At 33.5% G+C, this 20,120-nt stretch overlaps 1 protein-coding gene across 3 annotated transcripts in view; it reads left to right on the forward strand.

Moving 5' to 3' along the window:
* The window catches only part of LOC129229769 (smoothelin-like), a 112,557-nt gene extending 95,012 nt beyond the window's left edge, over positions 1–17,545 (forward strand). For all 3 annotated transcript variants that reach the window (XM_054864151.1, XM_054864157.1, XM_054864143.1), the window contains exons 9-10: positions 5,124–5,275; positions 14,457–17,545. In XM_054864151.1, the coding sequence (XP_054720126.1) occupies positions 5,124–5,275; positions 14,457–14,580 (276 nt within the window). In that variant the 3' untranslated portion in view covers positions 14,581–17,545. The remainder of the gene's footprint in view (positions 1–5,123; positions 5,276–14,456) is intronic.
* Positions 17,546–20,120: the final 2,575 nt, after the last annotated feature.

Consider the following 20,120-nt stretch of genomic DNA (forward strand, 5'->3'; position numbering starts at 1 on the left):
AGAGGAAAAATTGAAAATCATTTTAAAAGCCTTATACTGTTAAAATCAATTACAAGCATTTTATTAAATAGAAACTGGCAACAGATAAACTTTTCAAATCATTGTGTGTTTAATTTTCTTGTCGGAAATGAAAAACAATGAATTTTCGGTTACCAATCGTGGGAATAAAGGCTTAGCCGTATTTAAAATCTGCTTTCCAAAACATTCTGTTAGACGCAGAAAAAATGACTCTTCATTTTGGTACTAAATTTTAAAATTTGTTTTCACTGCAAAAATCGCGAAAAATTTTTCAGAGGTTTTTATTAATATCTTCGTCAATTAACACTCTCAATCAAATCTCTTTTCAAACAATTTTTTTTTTCAAAATCGGTCCATCCGTTTAGGCACTAGAGTGCCACAGACAGATACACAAATACACAGACACGTCAAACTTGTAACCCCCTTCCTTTGTGTGTCGGTGGTTAAAAAAGAATCACGACCAAGTCATTATTAAAATATTGCTGCCTTAATTTATTATTGGAAAAAATTCCTTGCCATAAGTTATTTTATTAAGATACTAGAAAGTCGCCCGTCAGGGTATGACGGGTGAAAATTGCTTCCACATTTGAACAAAGCCATTGCTGTTCGGTGATATTTTGATAGTTGAAATTGTAACCTTCACTCCAATAGATTAACCCTAAACTCCGGTAGGTAGCGTTCATTGTAGACTATTTTTTCGTTTCTTCATTCCCCTGAAATGACATGGCGCAGTATAGCTTATCAAAGCTCTTTTGCCAAAAAAAACCCAGTCAAACCAATCAGCCTGAAATGACGGTCTTACTAGTAAAACAGTTAAGTTACCGGATCGAATTCAGCCTTTCAATAAAGCTTTTCCCTGCATATTAAACTTTACCAAAACATATTATCAAATTATCATGCCGTGGCGTGAGTTTTCATTGTTGAAACACGCGGGTTACTCGAGCATCGGCTATCTAAAAGCAGAAGGTGGTTCTATGGTTTTTTTTGTATCCGATGTCTAGAAGCCCCCATAGCACCTACAGCTCTGAAACTTAGCACAAAAATCGATTGTAACCCGAGGGCGTGCACCTCAAGGCCGAAATTCTAAATTTCTAATTAGTGTTTTCTTAATTAAATGTTTTATGTGATTTTTAGCCCTTTTTTGTGTTTAATTCGTCACAGATCCCCAACCTATCGCACCAGGAAAATATTTTTTGTACTATAGTGTAGGGAATTTAATTTTAAATGTGATAACAGAAAAAGTTTTTAAAGATGACCGCTTTTTGAATTTTTTGTGAATTTTTAAAAAAACCTTTATTTTGCGTTTTTTCCCGGGTTTAACTTTTTATAAACCCATCCCGCCAAAAGTATGAGAGATTTCTTTCTGAAAATTTAGTATGCAGTAGTAAAAACATTTCTGCCTCTTCAAAAAAAAAAAAAAAAACAGTTTTCAGAAATACGCGATATTTTTTTTTTTTTTTTTTTTTTTTATGAAATTTTGAAAAAACCTTTATTTTTGGCTTTTTCCTGGGTTTAATTCTTTCTAAAATTATACCACCAAAAGTATGAGAGATTTCTGTCTGAAATTTTAGTATGTAGTAGGCAAAACATTTCACCCTCTTCAGAAAAAAAAATTTTCAAAAATATGCAATAGATTTTTTTTTACAATTTTTTAAATTCAAAGTCACACATTTTATCTTCTACCGCGTTGTTCCGATCAGAGGAAAAAAAAAAGCTTTCTCCATTTGGACGTCATGATAGGGCTTTCTCAATTGTCGTAACGTCATGCCTGGATTCCGATTTGCTTTTTTTTAGGAATTCTTTTTTTTTTCAATCCCCCTCCCCCCGCCGGACTGTATGTATTTCACGTTACATTTTTGCGTAATTAATTTAATTAAAATAGTGAGGGTTTTTTTTCTTTGCAAACGCTACTTTTTGCAAACTACGAGAAACAAGGAGAGGGTTTTTTTTCGCTATTTAATTTTATGAATAAAGTGTGCAGTTTTTTTAATGATCTTTCTTTTGATTAGGAAATGGGCGGGGAGGTTAAAATAAATAGAGACGGATAAAAAAAAAAATAGAGCTAGATCGTATTGGTAGACAGGCGGCAATTTTAGCGTAAAAAGGTGAATGACACAAAACGCAACTGGATATAGGTATAGAAAGTACGAAAAAGATAGAAACAGATTAATTAATACTGCTGCCAAACTTATTTAAACAGCCGCCATAGCCGGCGAACTTGGTATAAAAACAAGAGACCACGTTTTGCACACTACAGGGCACAAGGAGAGAGCTTAAGAGCTTTTTTTTTTTTTTTCATCTATTTAATTAAAAGAATAAAGCGCACAGTTTTTTGAAAAATGGAGCTAGATCTAGAAAATATTTTATTTAAATTAATCATAGATTGTTTGAAACCGCCATCAAATTTATTTAAGCAGCCACCGAAAGAGGCAATCTCGGCACAAAAAGGCGAATAAATAAAATTGATATAGATTCATTTATACCATCGCCAAATTTGTTCAAGTAGCGCCGAAGGCGACAACCTTGGCGTACAAAGGCAAACCAGCTGGTCGCCGCTGGCGGTTAGTTATTTACATGAGGATATGCATTGTAATAGCGTAAAGATACAATAATAAAATTTGAGCTGGATAAGGATTGGATATGTTATTTTTTCTGCTCTTGAATCAAAAGATTCCTTCTAGAAAACGATAAGCTCAAAGAGCTCCGCAATATGTGAAAGCGCTAGGGGAAGTGTGTGGAGAATTGCGAATATAAGGAAGGAGTAACATCCGAAAAGGAATTTAATCGCATCCAGGATCCCACTTGTGGTATGTGACCGAGCATCGTTTCACACTTTTCGGCTCAGCCCAAGCATAAAGACGGCGTTGGTTTAGATTTAGAAGAAGGTATTGAATTTGTGAAATATTTAGTTAAGTTTTTGTTCTTAAAACTGTTGGCGTTGAGGGAGCGTGAGGATGTAGACGTGGAGGGTGAGCGACGCGTGTCCGTGGCGGTGTTAGAAGAACGGAACTTTGTGACCCTAGCCCAGTACTTAACTGCTGAGTCAAAAGGACCTCTAGGCTCTCGGGCAATGAACCATCTACAAATGGAATTATTTGGGAAGATTCCCTTTTACTTAGAACATTTTGCATGCGTTAATGCTAATCATATAGAAGAACCACACTATTTGCAAGTTTCCAGTTATAGAACCATGCAACTTTTTCACTGGTGTTCTACTGTACTGATAGAACACATTTATTGGCACATTTCCAATTCTAGAATAATGCAACTATTGGACATTGAACTAACATTATGGAACTGTACGGTTTTAACAGATTTCAATTCCAGAAATATGGAGTCAGTTTACATTGCTGCCAAAGATACACTTTCTAGCAAATAATCCTCGATCCAAAATCTTGAATCTGTTAAAAAAAGATAAAGTATTGTTTATTTATTCTTTTGCTATGACAAAACGTGGGCTTATGAAGGGTACTTGAGAAATCCGGTCGCCTGCTCTCCTCACTTCTCGTAATCAGCGTTTATGATTTCAGATAATATCTCCATTTGAAAAGAAAAAAAGTAAGATAGTTTACCTAGCACTTAATTATCAAACTCGTGATAGATGTTGGCCTTGCTTCATCTTATCAGATTTGTCTTGGCTGAAGAAAAAATAAACCTATCTGGCTCAAAACCAAACAACTTGGCAAAAATATCGGACACGAATTTGAGCACTTATTACTCTTGATTAAACACACTTTAAAGATAAGCTGGTAGCTAACCTTGGCAATTTTGCAAGTCCCGAGTTGTAATACATAATCCCGAAAATACTTGATTCAATTTTTCCCAAGTGTGGCTTAATTTAATGCTCATATCTGTCGAAAGTAGGAAATTTGGATTCGAAACGAAATTCATTTCAAATTGGTTATTATTTTTATTAAACACTTTTATTATGCTTGGCCTGATTGTCACGGGAAAATCCGAGGCCTGCTTTTGCTTATATCTCAGCAACTAGAAAACTTAGACTTCGAGATTTCACTAAATGATTTGCTTTATCATAAGGTACTAGTTAACGCTGAAAAATTAAAATTCTAAAATAAAATTATTATTTCGGTTTGGATGGAAGCCAGCAAATTTCATGTAATTTTCTCATTAAATGTTTAAATATAAAACCCATTGAGCACTTTCCTCGTTTGTGGAGTCATTTCAATGGAATAATTGAAAACTACAGGAATACTTAAAGATTGTCCTTTCTTACACAGAAAAGTTATTTTGTTCTTTTGAGTGCATTATGAAAAGAGCTTAGTATTTTTTAAAAAATCTGTTATCATTTATATTTATGGGGATTGTAAATTATGGCAATTTCTGCACCATCGCAGTTGATTGAAATCAAAATAAGATTGCTATTTACCGAGAATTTATCAGCAAAGTAACTCAAATGGCCCAAATAAAAAAACTAATTAAAAGGGTAATAACACTGAAAAGAATTATACATTTTCAAAAATTAAATTAAGAGTACTCCAGATGTGTAAATTAAATTACCAGAGCTCTTAAATCGGAATAGTAACAAAATTATTGAGAAAAGATGAAAAAAGTTCCAAAATGCCTCCCAAAGTAGCTCGTATTCACGGTACATCATAAAAATACTGAATCTGTACCGAAGGATATGGACAGGGAAGAATTGTTTAGTATTTTTTTGCGACGTCATGTCCAACGATTTGTCTTTCAGCAGTTATTGTACTACAAAGGCGAATACGTTTTACAAGGAGTGGGCAATTGATTCTTATTATTTACCCTTTACGCTTCATCCTGGTCACGAATGTTTCGGACTTCAATTCCGAAACATTTCCGTAATTGTGTTACCAATGTTCAATAAGCTTGCTTCATTCAAATGAATCTTTTAACCTAATGAAATAACAAATATTAAAATTCAAAGCTGATTCTTTGCTTTCTTACTTTGAATTTATGTTCCATTATGAACATTTAATAAACAAAGATAATGTCCAAGCAGTTTTTTTTTTAATGTCCTCTATAAGCCTCAACTCCCCCCAGACATCTTTTCAGATATTTGGCACATTACATTTGAGTAAAATTTAATGAAAATGAAAATATTTCTTTTCTTTATTAAGAAAGTGGATATCACGAATTTCTCTACCTCGTGGAATGATGGAATGGCTTTCTGCGCCCTTATTCACCATTTTTATCCAGATGCTTTCGATTTTGAATCTCTCAATCCCAAAAACAGGAGATACAACTTTGATCTCGCCTTTCGGATTGCGGAGTAAGTATAATTCTGTCTGTCAACATCTGTTTTCATACAATGTTCTGCGAAATGTTCATCATCAAATAAGAAATTCGTCCTGAACAAACCGAGCCTACTTTCCGAAGGCCAACATCGGTTTTCCAACAGCAGTGTTATTTCTCTCGACTTCCTTTAGTTCCCAATTGATTCAAATATAGCTTTGAACAATTTAATTTTAATAGATGTATCGATTGCTGTATAGAACACCTTATAAAGCCCCCAAATAAATTAGATCCTTGCTTCATTGCATGAGCTATGTGAAGAATGTGGAATGTACTTCTATATAATGAACTTCTATATAATGCAGTTTCGAAGATTTCCAGAAACAAAATTTAAATAACACAGGATGTCCGAAAAATCCTTCACATTTTAAAAATTCATAGAAAAGCAACAAATTGTAGTATGAATATGCGGTTTGCACCATAATACTTCACAGATTTAAGAATGTTTTATGACATCTTAAAAAAATGAGAAAAGAAAAAAGTGTAATTATAAGGTAATTGCTGTATTATCACAGTGAAAAAAATCAAACGCCATGTGAAGTGTTTAATCATTTTGTTAAACAGAAACCCTTCATTACCAGGATGGTCATTCCAAGCTCGTCAGCTTGCGAGATCGATATTTTCGCTCACGTGATCGGTTGTGACGTAGAAATGTCGCAAAGTAGCATTTTAAATCTACTCGAACACAGCTTGCGGCTAGGTTCGAGTAGATTAGAATACTACTTTGCGACTTTTCTACGTTACAACCGATCATGTGAGAGAGAATCTCGATCTCGCAAGCTGACAAGCTTGGAATGACCGCCCAGAGTTAAATGTATGCACCGTGTGTTGCTCGAACTTTAAACGGTACTCAAGTTCATCCCCGTTGGTCACTAGTGTAAAATAACGGTAACGATTTTATTCACTCAAAAATAGTTGCCAAAACTGTTGGCACATTTATCCCTTTGCGACATTAGTCAGTCGATTCCATCTTTGAAGAAGCTGGTAAGCTGCTGTCGAATCCTGGCCGGCTGGACCCCGTCACACACTTTGCCGTCCGTTGTGAATCGATGTCCACAAATAGCTTGTTTCAGAGGTCCAAAAACATCTGACCTCTGAAAAATCTGACCCATGAAAGTCACAAGATGAAAGGTTTCGACTGTACCGTGGATGTTCCAGCGTTTCCCACCAAAACTGCTACAATGTCGTCTTCACCGCATTGGAAGTGTGTGGACAACATGCCTGGCCGCTTCAACTTAATGGCCAGTCTAAGGATATGTAAAGTGGCTTGATAACATTCAGCATTGACGGTAATTCCCCGTTCCAGGAACTCAACAAGCAGTGGGTCCTTGTGGTCAAAAACAAGAACATGTACCATAGTGGACGATAATTTCTGTGATCACCTTCTCTTCGGTGTGAAACCACATGTTCGCTGCGCAACATCAAACGTTGCAACTGCGTCCGTCTCTCTACCAATAGATGGTGCCTCCATTCCCGCAGTTACGTGACACCCTTTAGCGTCGAATGTGAAGCTGGACGCACTGACCGGGTTTGATTTGAATGAACCATGTATAATGACTCGAAAGTCACCCGTCAAGATATGAGGGGTTAAAATTGCTTCTACATTTGAACAAAGCCACTGCCTGTTTGGTGATATTTTGCTAGTTGGAATTTTAACCCTAACTCCAGTGGATAAACCCTAAACTTCAGTAGATAGCGTTCATTGTTGAGTACTTTTTCTTTTCTACATTCTCCTGAAATGAGTCTTACCAGTAAAACAGTTAAGTTTTCGGATCCAGTTTAGTCTTGCCAAAATAATGCATTCCCTGCATGTAAAACGCTACTAAAAAGTATTATCAAATTATCATGCCGTGGAGCGAGCTTCATTGTTGATGAAATTAGCATTACTCGATCATTCGCTGTTATGTATGAGGATTAAACCCCTCACATGACTTTTGTTTTCTACTATGACGATTTGTTTTTTTACTATGGTGATATGCTGTGAATGTTAATTACTTATACTTACTTTTTTCCTTTTTATTTATTTATTTTTTCCTTGTTTTTACGATGTCATACAACTTTTTTGAACCTGTGAAGTTTTACGGCACGAACTGCATATTAATACGGCAATTAGTTGCTTTTCTACAAATTTTTAAAATGTGTCAAAGATTTTTCGGACACTGCGACACCTTGTATTTCTTAGCTCAATAAAGGACATTATCTTATGAGATGCGTCCGTTACTGAGCAAAACAATTTATTAAAACACTGTTTCTGGGAATCTTTAAAATTTCATTGCATTATATGGAATTAGAGTTCATGTTTTTCATAAAGTTCACGCAAGAAAACCAGGATCTAACATTTTATACTTCTCCAGAGTGTGTTTGTTAAGTGCAACAATGGAGTAGTTTCCTTCAGTCAAAAGTACTACTTTCAGTCATTGAAATGGATAGAATGAGCAAAAAAAAAAATAATAATAACATGGACCCAGAAAATACTATCATTTTCCCAACAGTTTCTTTTTTTTCAGTTAATTTTTAAAAATGTCCGTTTTTTCAAACAAGGCGTGGTCTTTATGACGTCACAAATGATGCAATTTGGCGCATCCTTCTACCACGTTTGCACGTTATGATAATCAAGAAGCGAATTAAAATTGAGCTCTACGCTTGCTATCAACCATCTCGTTGCCAATACACGTGCGTAAAGATGCGAATTAAATATTTTGGACCGTGAATGGCAACACTGAATGGCATTTCATCATTTGTGATGTCATCGGCAGAAGCGTTAAACGATGAAAGAGCACCAATTTAAGTAATTTTTTTAAATATTAAACTTAAAGAAATTATTTAAAAAATGGTCAGATTCTATGTTTTGAAGCATGCTCTTTCCGAAAAAAATACTTTTAAAATTTTGGAAACGACCCTATTGATAAATCCACCTGAGTTTTGAACTTTGTCTTTTCAATTATCATATTTGACAATAAAGAACCATTCTGTTTCATAATATGAGGATACACACAACTTCCTAAACGTTTTCTTGTATATTCAAAAAATGTGATTTGGAAGTGTTGCGGGCGTGACCGTACGGTCACACTCAGGGCCCGACTAACTAAAAATGAGACCCTAGGCCCACAATAATTTGGAGGCCCCCTGAAGACTTCATAGCGTAATGCAGTGGTTGATTTACAAGTTTGAGGCTCGTTGGAATGCATTTTTTGGGCTTTGTCTATCACAGAACTATGTAAATCATTTATAAAGCGAGTTTATTCATCTCGGGGCCCCTCATTATTTTCACAAGGTAAATCACTACTGGTAGAATGAATAAAAGTTTTCCATTAAGAGTGTTTTTTTTTTCTTTTATTAACAAGTCATTACTTTTTTATTATAGTTGTAATGTATGCATAATTCTTTAAGTGCTTTGGGGTCTCTTAGGAAGATGGGCCCTTGGGCTAGTTGACCTGTGCGGTAATCAGGCCCTGGTCACGCTCGCAACACCTACAAATCATTATTTACAAACCATCATTCGCGAACCAAATACCCTATATGACCAAAACTATTGGGACACTTTCAAAAATTCACATTTTTATGAGTTTCTCGAGAAATAAGACTAATAGCTCTGTAATTTTTTTTCCAATAAAAGGTTTTCTCCGGTTCTCATTTTCCTATAAAAATTAATTCTACTATTCATTTTGGGAACCAGCAACAAATTGAAGAAACAAAAAAAGGTTTTTGATCATTTTTCATTGTAAATAGCTGGGAATAAGCTACAAATTTCAGAAATATATATCACAAATTATCTGAATAATAAAATTATTATTATTCAGAAATATATTAATAATAAATCTATCTAGAATTTATTTTATTACTTTCGTGAAAGTAGCTTTTATACCCACGGAGATATAAGCATATCTTTCAAAAATACAAAAATTTTTTTGAAGGTTTTCGGTACATATCACGTAGAGTTTTCAGTCAAACGTTACTAAACTTTCTGAATATTTGACAGCATTTCAGAGAAACATAATAATAAAATTTGAAGTTATAAATTTGAAAATTTAATGAAATATGACTGTTTAAAGCAATTAATTTTTCACTGCGCATGCGCGAAAGATAGCAATTTATAACTTCATAATCCAAAGCTCACATAGATCCAGCAACTCATAGAAAAATTTCACATCAATATCTTTAAAGTTTATAATATATACTAGAGGACCTGACAGACGTTGTTCTGTTCAAACTTTGTCAGTTGAAAAGTTTCAATAAACTATCAAAATTTGAATTGTTAGTTTATTGAAATTTTTCAATAAACTATCAAGTGTTTCAACCGTTTTGTTGAAATAAGTAAGTAAATAGAAAATGTTTTAAGTTGCTTGGTGTCAGAATGAACATATTTATTACAATTTGATTTATCTAATGTTCCACTGAGCAGTTGTTTTATCAACTATTTTTTCTCGCGTACTTCAAAGGTCTTCAGAGATTGCATGGTTTGTTCCTTTAGCCATACTCAAAGGATAAAAATCATTCTCAGATATTAAGTATTAAAAAAATAACTTTCCCATCTAATAAAAACGGGAAATCCCGCTGCAACGTCCCCCATATGCAAAAAAAAAAAAAAAAAAAAACACACAATCGAATGGATATCGTTTAAAAAATGATAAATGTAAAACAGTTCCCTGAATAAGCGAAAATCACTCCCCTCCCCCCTCTCGATGTAAGATAAACACTCTTCAATTAAATAGACTAAACACTCTTTAAAAACCAAAAGCATTTCTTTGCATTTTAAAATGTTTCCCCAAATGAACAAAAGATACAATAAATTACAGTAACAGTAGTAACCGATTTCTTCCAGTACTTTACTTTAAAATATATCACCGGACCTAAAATCGTTGCTTTCAAGAAATGAAGGCTTCACTCTCTCTCTCTCTCTACGTTTTATCTATTCTCAATTGACATGTCACAGTAGGACATTTCATTACAAAAAGCAGAGCTGGCTTTCTTATTGTCCTTTGGCAACGGGTTAAATATTTATTTCAATTCTCGCTCAACAATAGGTTAAAATAAATATTAATCCTTTGGGAGAGATAACCATCCAATGTTTAAATTAATTAATTAACAAAAACGTTTCCGATTCGATCCATCGCGCATCGAAACCATGCTTGCCACATTTTAATTACACACAAAAAATTTGATCAAAATTGATCCAGCCGTTTAAAAGCCTTATAGTGACAAACGTCCACACAGAAGATTTTTTATATATTAAGATTATAGTCTTTTATAAGTTATCAGCGACCTAACGAGCCGAATTTCTATAATCCTTGGATAGGCGACGAATGGTAAGGGGTCCTTCGCAAACTGGCAACACTTTCCTGTTATCGTAGCAGAGTGATTCATGATAAGAACGGATCCTTCACGAGTCGTCGTCTTGCCAAGAATTATTAAAAGTCGGCTCATTAAATCGCTGATAACTTTTTAGCTTTTAAAGATATCAAAGTGGAATTTTTTTATGAGTTGTAGGATCTATTTGGGCTTCCGATTAAGAAGATTATAAATCGCTCTTTCACGCATGCGCAGTGAAAAATTAATTGCTTTAAACGTTCGCATTTCATTAAATTCTCAATATTTTAACTTCAAATTCTATTACTATGTTTCTCTGATATGCTGTCAAATATTCTGAAAGTTTAGTAAAGTTTGACGAAAAACTATGCGTGATATGAACCGAAAACCTTCAAAAAAAAAATTGTAGTTTTGAAAGAAATGCTTAAATCTCCGTGGATATAAGAGATAATTTCACAAAAATATAAAATTAAATTCTATTATAGTTTTTTAACTTATTTCTAAAATTTATAGCTTATTCCCAGCTATTTACAATGAAAAATGATCAAAAACATTCTTTTGTGTCCTCAATTTGTTGCTGGTCCCCCAAATGGATAGTACACTTAATTTTTATTGGAAAATGACTACTGGAGTTATGGGTCATTTCATGTCAAGTGATCCAAAATTTGAGAAATCTTTTCCCGCACATTTTTGGATTTCTTTGAAATTTGGCTCATCGTTTGTACCCTTACACTTCAATGTAATTAAAAGTACAAATTTTTAGATTTTTATCTTTTTATTTATGAGACTTTGAATTTTGGAAAAACCCTCTTTTTTTTCACGGATGCTTGAACATAAAATGGACAATAACTCAGCACCAAATATAGGTAGAAAGATTTGGTAAAAAGCATTTTAAAGTACATTAGTTGCTGTTTAACATGATATGCAACATGACTAATTTTTTAAAAAATTTCATTTTTAAAAATTTAAATTTAAAATTTAAATTTCTCAGAAAACAAATAATGATTTTTTTTTTAATTCCCAAAGTTTTTTGTGTATTTTATCTTTAGTTGTGCAAAATTTTAAGTTGGGATCTCAATGTGATCATATTTTGATAAAATTGTGAATAAAATTTGACTTAAGAAATAATGATATTTTTCAGATTCTATTTAGTTAAATGTGGGATTTTCTTTCTGGGGGGTGATGGTCAAATGAGTAGTAAGTAGATGTGACTATGCTTGAAATGAACTGGCATGAACTTGTAGATTGGTAAGCTCCCTCCCCCCTCCCCCTGGCACTACTAATTTTAATCTTGTTTTTTTTTATAATTTTTTTTTTTTAGTTTTCAAAATATAAAAAAATAAAATGAAATAAAATGAAACAAAATGATTAATAAACTAGTATTTAAATGTGGTAAAGGTTCTTTAAAACAAGACGAAGTATATCCCCCCCCTCTCATACATATTATTAACACCATACTAGTATCACGCTTTACCCGGGGATTGAATTGAAAATTATTTTTACCCCAAATGTTTTTTTCCCCAGACCAAATGTTTCTTTTTACATCATAACTTCACAAAAGCGTACTTGATTAATCCAATATCTGATAAGGAAAGTTATGATGCATTTCATTCCCTACCCCCTACCCCAGCACCAACCCTCAATTTCGGAAGGAGGAAAGAAATCGTTTATTCCAAGATCATAGCAAAATAGTGTTTCCCCCATGTTGTTTTAATGTTTTTTCGTTTTTTTCACAAAAAACTACAAATAAATCAAAGTATCAGATCATATATCTCTCCACACATAACTTTCTACAATATCTGGAGAACAGCTGTTTTTACTTTTCTTTATTGCTTGTTTTCTTTTTAATTTTTGTTGTGAAGGAGAGTAATGCAACCAGATCTATCTATACATATATTAAAAGCAGTTATAGATCAAACAAACTTTGCTCTTTTGAGCATAACCTTCCATGTTGTTAAGCTTCATTCCAGACTGCCTCCCCCCATCACTCTAGCATCCCACTTTCCGAAAAAAAAACTGCAAATGAGTAGGGTTCTATTCAATGATGTTACCATCAGTTTTTCTGAGGGTATACTCCCAGCAATCCATTACACACAATATGTGTATGCATCATATACATAATGTCTAAAAAATATTTCAGAGCATACGGCGTATCAAGAGTTTACCCCTCGTGGTTCTTTTTGTCTGTTAAAGTTTTCCCAACTTTTAGTGTTTGTGATCCCCCTTTCCCCCCTTTCCCACATTTATGAGCCTCAGTCACTTCTGATGTTTGGCAGCGTTTGTTTTGATTATTACTCTTACGTACCAGCTTTTTTTTTTTAATTTTGAAAACAGTTTTGAAAAAAAAAAAAAGGGAGTGATGGTGCGGTGGCCGGGGAGGGGGGCTTATCAATCTACAAGTTCATCCCAGCTCATATCAAGCACAGTCATGTTTACTTACTGCTCACTAGATCCATATTTAACTAAACAGAATTTGGAAAATATCATTATTCCTTGAGTAAAATTTTATTCAAAAATTCATAAAAATATGATCCCATTGAGATCCTAACCTGAAATTTTGTACAAATAGAAGATAAAATACACAAAAGTTTTGGGGAATTTTTAAAAAAATTCATTATATGTTTTCTGAGAAATTTCAATTTAAATTTTTAAAAATTAAAATTTTTACGAAATTAGTCATGTTGCATATCAAACAGCAACTAATGAACTTTGAAATTGAACTTTTTACCAAATCTTTCTACCTATATTTGATGCTGAGTTATCATCCATTTTAAGTTCATGCATCCATGAAAAGAAGAGGTGCTTTTCCGTGATGAAAAGCTTTGGATCACTTGACATAGAATGTCCCGTGATCCAAAGTGATTCACGTGAATCACTCGTGTATCTTTTTATGGGAAAAAAATTAGAGCAATTGGTCTTTTATTTCTCGAGAAATCTGTAGAAATGTGAATTTTTGATAGTGTTCCAGTACTTTTGGTTACATAGTGTCAAATTGCCAAACAATCTTTGGGGGTTGCGAGTGTTAGCGAGCAGTGGCTGGACTACTGGACCCTCCTTGTTTCATAAGAGTCAACTGATTTTTTTTTTTTTTTTTTTTTTTTTTGCAATTTTTAATAGCATTTTTACCAAATTTTTAATTTTTTGCGTGTTAAGAGAGGAAACTAGTTTAGACGGGTCGAAAAATCCATTTTTTAAAGTGGCTGTTGAGATTCGAAAACGTTCACAGCATTTTTTTTTTTTTATTTACTCTTTTTTTTAACGCGTTATTCTCGAAACAACTTTTCAACTGGTGGACAATCTAGTTCAAAGAGTTATTGACCAATCGTTCTGAAAATTTGTGTTAATATTCTTTATTCAATTATACTCTACATGAAACTAACTCTTTGATGATATTCTTAATTTTTTTTTAATGTAAGAAATGTGAAAAAAAAGGGTGGAAAAACATAACGTTGTAATCAAACAATTCAAACCGTGCAGTTTTCCATTTTTTGATAATTCTTCGGAAATATGTTGTTTACGAGAAAGAAAAATTGTTATGATTACAGACAAAGTTGTGGCTTCGGTAATGCCCACCAGCAACAAGCTCTGATGGCGACCGCCCATGGACAGCAGCTTCTAACTCCACTAATTCTGGTGGATATGACTTTTTAAAATTAAAAGTGTACTTCAAAAGATAAATAAAATATCCTCCAAGTTTAAAGAAATTCTGATTATTTCTTTCCTGTTGAAAAAATTACAAAGAATACTAAAGTTTAGCCTCCTAAACTGGTTTCCCGCATTAAATTGTTTTGAAGAATATGATGTGATTATATAGATTAGCACTGGAGAGACCTTTTTTCTTTTTTTTTCAGAGAAAAAGCAGACATTGCTCCACTACTGGACGTAGAAGATATGGTGCTGATGAAAAAGCCAGACTGGAAATGTGTTTTTACTTATGTACAAAGTTTTTACAGAAAACTTCACGACAAAGACTAATGTAAGAGTATCTTCCAAAGATGGATATATTTTTTAAAGAGCTTTCTTACAAAGAACTGACAACTGATCTGCGACGTCAGTTACATTTTATAAACTATTCATGGAACTTTTTATCATTTTAGTAGATTGCTGAAAGTACTGCTTTATTTGTATGTGAGAGTTTTAAAAAAAAAAGTAGTTACTGGACTAATGCTAGCTGAATGTCAGCTAGATTCCTATTCAAAGGATATCGTTTGTGATGTGAATTTAGTTCCATTATTAATTACCGAAAGCGATGTTGTATGAATGTATGAGAGAATAAAATGAAGTTAATATTCCTAAACACCATTCTAAATTGGACGAAACGAGTTTTGATGATGCCGTTGAAAATTGCTGTTTATATTTTGAAATGAATAGCAAATGTTGAAAAGAGGATAGAGGTTATTCATTAATTACGTAAGGATGATTTTGGCCATTTTTACCCCTCTCCCCATGTAAGGGTACGTAAGATTTTTCTAACCCCTCCCCCCCCCCCCCCTGTTCTTACGTAAGATTCCATTCCGTTTTTCGAAATACTAAAATAACGAATCTTACAACACAGGAATCGTTTTTAAATTCACTATTATTAAATTAAAAATTTTTGTGTAAAGAAATATTTACTAAAAAATTAGAATTTAGACTGAATATTTTTTCGACATTTTTTTTTTTTTTTTTTTTGATGCGATATGATTTAAAAATAAAACCTGCCATACATAGTGAGATTCTTTTTTTTTTATTTTACACTATTTATTCACTGTGAAACAAATAAAAAACAGCTTATCCTAATACGTTTTTTACCCGTCAGACGCAAATGATTTCTGCCAAACCACAAGACCACGCGATTTCTAATGTAAAATATCGACTTGGAAAATACTACGTAAGAATGGGTTTGACCCCTCCCCCCCCCCCTTCCAAAGTAAGGATATGTAAAGATTTTTCAAACCCCCTCCCCCTCGAGACCCTTACGTAATTGATGAATGTGGCACCCTATCTCAAGGTTATTCAAAATTGGTTTTTTGCTTTTTTTATGTGTTCATATTTTTCTATATTAACATTTTTTGAGCCAATAGATTGATATCCGGTTTTCACCCTAGTGAAAAAGCACATGACTTTCTGCAGCAAATTCGAAAAAAGCTCTTATTTTACAGAGCAAAGAGCTTTTTGAAGACTTCTGAAAGTATTTTGAAGGTTTCTTAAAGCTTTTGAAATCTTTTCTGAAGGTATTCTGCTGTGGCCGACAGATGTTCGTCAAAGATTATTAGTAAAAACATTATGGTAGCTCTTTTTTTTTTTTTTTTTTGTATGATAATCTAATTCCAATCCATAATAACACTACACAATGCAGTGAAAAGTAGTTTTTTTTTTTTTTTTTTCCTTTTTAAACATGCGAATGATGCAGAGTAAAATAATGCTATTTTTACTACTGAAATAATCGGATAAACTTCGAGGACTGATTTTAGAAATCTGTACTGTCCAACAACGGATTGTATGGAATTTTCAAACGTCCAGATGAGACGAATCTATCTGAATGAGGGGGAAAAGTGCGCATATTCCGCTCATTTGAATGAGACTCTGCTTCTGCAAAAGCTGACATCGCTAAAAATAATAGATTTGTTTATTTCCGGTTGTAAAATGGATGTTTGCCTTTCTATACAATCCGTGGTCAGACTATAACAATCATTTTCGCACTCAAATTTTCCATCGTGGATACTATTTTGCCTTATTGTGGCGTAGTTGTCGACAATGTTACAAAAAAAGGGGGGGGATACTTAAATTAGTCAAATAATTCAACTTTTTTTTTTTGCCACCTGCAAAAATTTTAATTTTTAGAATTGAGTCCGTTTCGAAATTTGAAATTCAAGTATATAGTCTCAAATCTTTGTTTCTACTTATCTAAATCCTTCTTAATTTTTCTAGTTTAATGTTTTGAGTCCGGTACAGAATTGGTCTCAGTTAGCATTAAAAGTTCAGGAATCAAGGTTTGAATTGGAACTTGATTGCGCCGTCCCATGGGATTAGGATTGAATTTTTCGATATTAATTCCTAAAACATTTCTATCTTCAAGCTGGGCCTTAGACTATTTCGCTCCTGAAAATAAGTTCTGAAGTCTTTTAAGGCGTTTCGCATTTCTTGCGCTTGAAATTAAGCACTGGCTTGAAATTAAGCACAGTCGTAAACCAAAAATGTCAGCTTTTTCAATCTAAGCCTGCTTTCAGAGCCATGTCCGGGACATGTTTAGCTCCCGAATTGTAACATCACCACAGTATAGTGAAACCTTTTTCATTTTATTTTGTTAGACATAAATTAACACCATACTTGATAAGAGTACCAATAGATCTCAAATTAAATTCGTGAAATTTAATGACGTTTGGGAGGATAGAAACACATTTTGGCATGATTGCAACCGCATTACATCCGATTCCACAGTGTACTGAAGCGCGGTGCAACAGTTGTTTCTAGTGATTACGAGTTGCCTGTAAAACTTTACCTTAAAGTGTACTTGTTGTAATTGCTTCAACGTGAAACATGAGTAATTTCAAAGCAAAAATGGGGGAAAAGAAACTTATAACGAACATTGATTCATTTAGATAGAAAGAAAATGCACATTGACAAATAGACCGCTGTTTAAAACTTCATATTTTATCATTTAACTTGCGTTAATTCTTCTACTAAAATCAAGATAAACAAAGACTACTAAGATTAAGAAATTAAGCCCATCGTTAGACCAGTAAACCCAGTTCATGTGATTGAAGTTCATAAGAATGGGTTAGAAAGTCGTGTTTTTTTTTTTTTTTTTTTTAAATTTATGGTATATTCTGTTTTGTTTCTAAGTCTTTTATAAAAAGAATTCAAACTTATTCAATCATGTTTTGAACGAAAATTGGTCTCTTCCGACTAAAAAGTGTTCAATTTTATATTTATTTTGCAATGTACAAAACTTTGTCAATAAATTATAAAAACTATCTGTTTCTGTTTTAATAATCCACTTTGTAGCAACGAGATTTGAGTCCTTCGCTTGGAACCTAGCTAACTAATCCTAATACCCCATACTTGCTCACTAATCCTAATCCCATACAGTGCGGCACAAAAGTTTAAGCACAACCAGCACAGCCTAAATGCCTTAATCAGGGCCGACCCTAGCAGGTGTGCAGCGCGTGTACCGCACGCAAGCGGACAAAAGCAAGGGGCGACGGCAGGCCAAATAATATATTAATCATGCAAAATTCATCAAGGATTTTTTACAATACAGTGAAATCTCGTTACAACGAATACCAATATAACGAAATATCTGTTTCAACCAGAGATGGCATATTCGTATTCGTAAATCCGAATCCGAATTTGATTCACAGCACCTTAACGTGTCAATCCGAATACGAATACATTCGTATTCACAAGTGTGAATCCGAATACGAAATTCGGATTCAGACCTATGAATCCAAATCCTTTCTGATTCACATCTATGGATACGAATCCATTTGGATTCACACTTGAATTCACTGAAAAATTCAATTTAAAAGGCCAATATAAATAAATAAATGTTTGTTTGTACCTTGCTACAGTTCTAGTTTTGGGTGTTAGCGAGTTTTTGGATGTATATTTATTGGCGTCAAATTATGTAATTGACCCGAAAATGAACTTCCTCCTATTTGGAGCCCCAAGTCGAATACGACTGGACCCAGGTTTTAGAAGTCCATAAAAAGTTAAAAATCATGATTTTTGGTCATAAACGCTAAAAATTTCCGCTAATTTTTCGTACAGTCAGGTGCCCATACTTGGGACAGTTTTGAACTTTTACCTCTAGCAGCATATTAATCATATGTTTTCCATTCGAACGAAGTATTCTGTTTTTCAGGATGTGCCTTACTACGTCCCTTCAAGACAAGGTTTAAGTGTAGATTTGTCCTTTTAAAAATAAAACAAAAAAAAAATGTTCATTGTCCCAAGTTAGGGACCTCCCTCCCTAACTTGGGACACTTTTTATTTTGATCTTTCTTTCGTGTATTCAGCAAAAGATAATAGTTTGGGACACCGACTGTCGTTTTAAAGAAGTTTATTTTACAACCTAATAATGAAAAAAATATCATTAGATAGAAATAACATGATCTTGTAAATTTTCAACGATGATCAGAATGTACACTTGCCTCTGAAAACATTGAAGGTCTCCCCTGCCTTCTTAATTCTTTTGAATGTAACATTTATGCTTTCCCCTCTTCGAAACATAAAAGCAATTGATAAACCCAAATAATTATTAGCACAGCTTATTTTTAGCTTTTGATGTTCCTCATTTCACATTCCTTTTAATTCCTTCAGAGTAACGTTAAATTCACTTCAAATGAATTAGCCTGATCTATACTTAGAGACTCATTTTCATTTGTAGACGTAACAAATGTATTTTTTTGACGAAACGTTTTTTGTTCATGAATAATTTAAATTTTTTTTAACCAATGACAACTGTTCTGTCCTATTATGGTATGACATATTTATTGTCATCAAAATATCACTGAATTTATGAAATTTTGTATCCATACGCTTTTATTAACACAATATGCAGTTTTTTCCTCAATATTCTTTATAGACACTATTTATGGTTTAATGCCTTAACTTGGAACAGTGTCCCAAGTGTGGAACATATTTGCGATTTCTCAAATTTTTGAATAAATAAGTTCAACTGAATTAGTTGGGTGCAAATGAATTTGTCCAAAAGAGGCACAAGTACAGAGTCGAGATGAATTGTGTGAAACGAATTCAAACTAATGCTGCTCAGTGAGCGTAGGTAACCAAAGTTGTTTCCATACTAAACGAGCTGATGTGTGTATCACATGACTTCCTTTTACTCCAATTTAATGTCATTTTCTCAATATTGGCAATTTTAATATGACTCAATAGTTTACTCTCTAAATATCATCAACAGTGGCCAAATTGAAACCAGATTTTTAAAAAAATAAAGTAAAATAAAATCGCCAAGTTTGTCGCCAAGTTGGCGACCAAAAGACTGGAAATATATCGCCAAGTGTCCGCCAAATTGTAACACCACTTGAGTTTACATCGAAATTAACAATGATTTCCCCCCAAAAAGGGGCAAAAGACCCCTTTTAGAGCATCCGAATGCAACCAAAAAAGGTGCACAATTAGACGCCACTAGGAGTCTACGTACCAAATTTCAACTTTCTAGGACATTCCGTTCTTGAGCTATGCGACATACATACGCACATACATACGTGTATACAGACGTCACGAGAAAACTCGTTGTAATTAACTCGGGGATGGTCAAAATGGATATTTAGGGTGTCTGTACGTTCCTAGGCACATATCAACGTGTGGTCGGGTTGAAAAAAAAAACTCAACATTCATTCGGGGGTGATAAAAATGGAAGTTAAGGCCGATTTTTGGGTGAAAATTTTTTTCGCGAATACAATACTTCCTTTTTTGTAAAAGAAAGTAAAAATTAAATATTTTTTCGAAACGAATTGTGAAACGAGTTCAAACTAATGCTGCTTAGTGTATGTAACCAAAATTATTTC

Source organism: Uloborus diversus, chromosome 1, assembly GCF_026930045.1.
Source record: "Uloborus diversus isolate 005 chromosome 1, Udiv.v.3.1, whole genome shotgun sequence".
Taxonomy (NCBI): Eukaryota; Metazoa; Arthropoda; class Arachnida; order Araneae; family Uloboridae; genus Uloborus; species Uloborus diversus.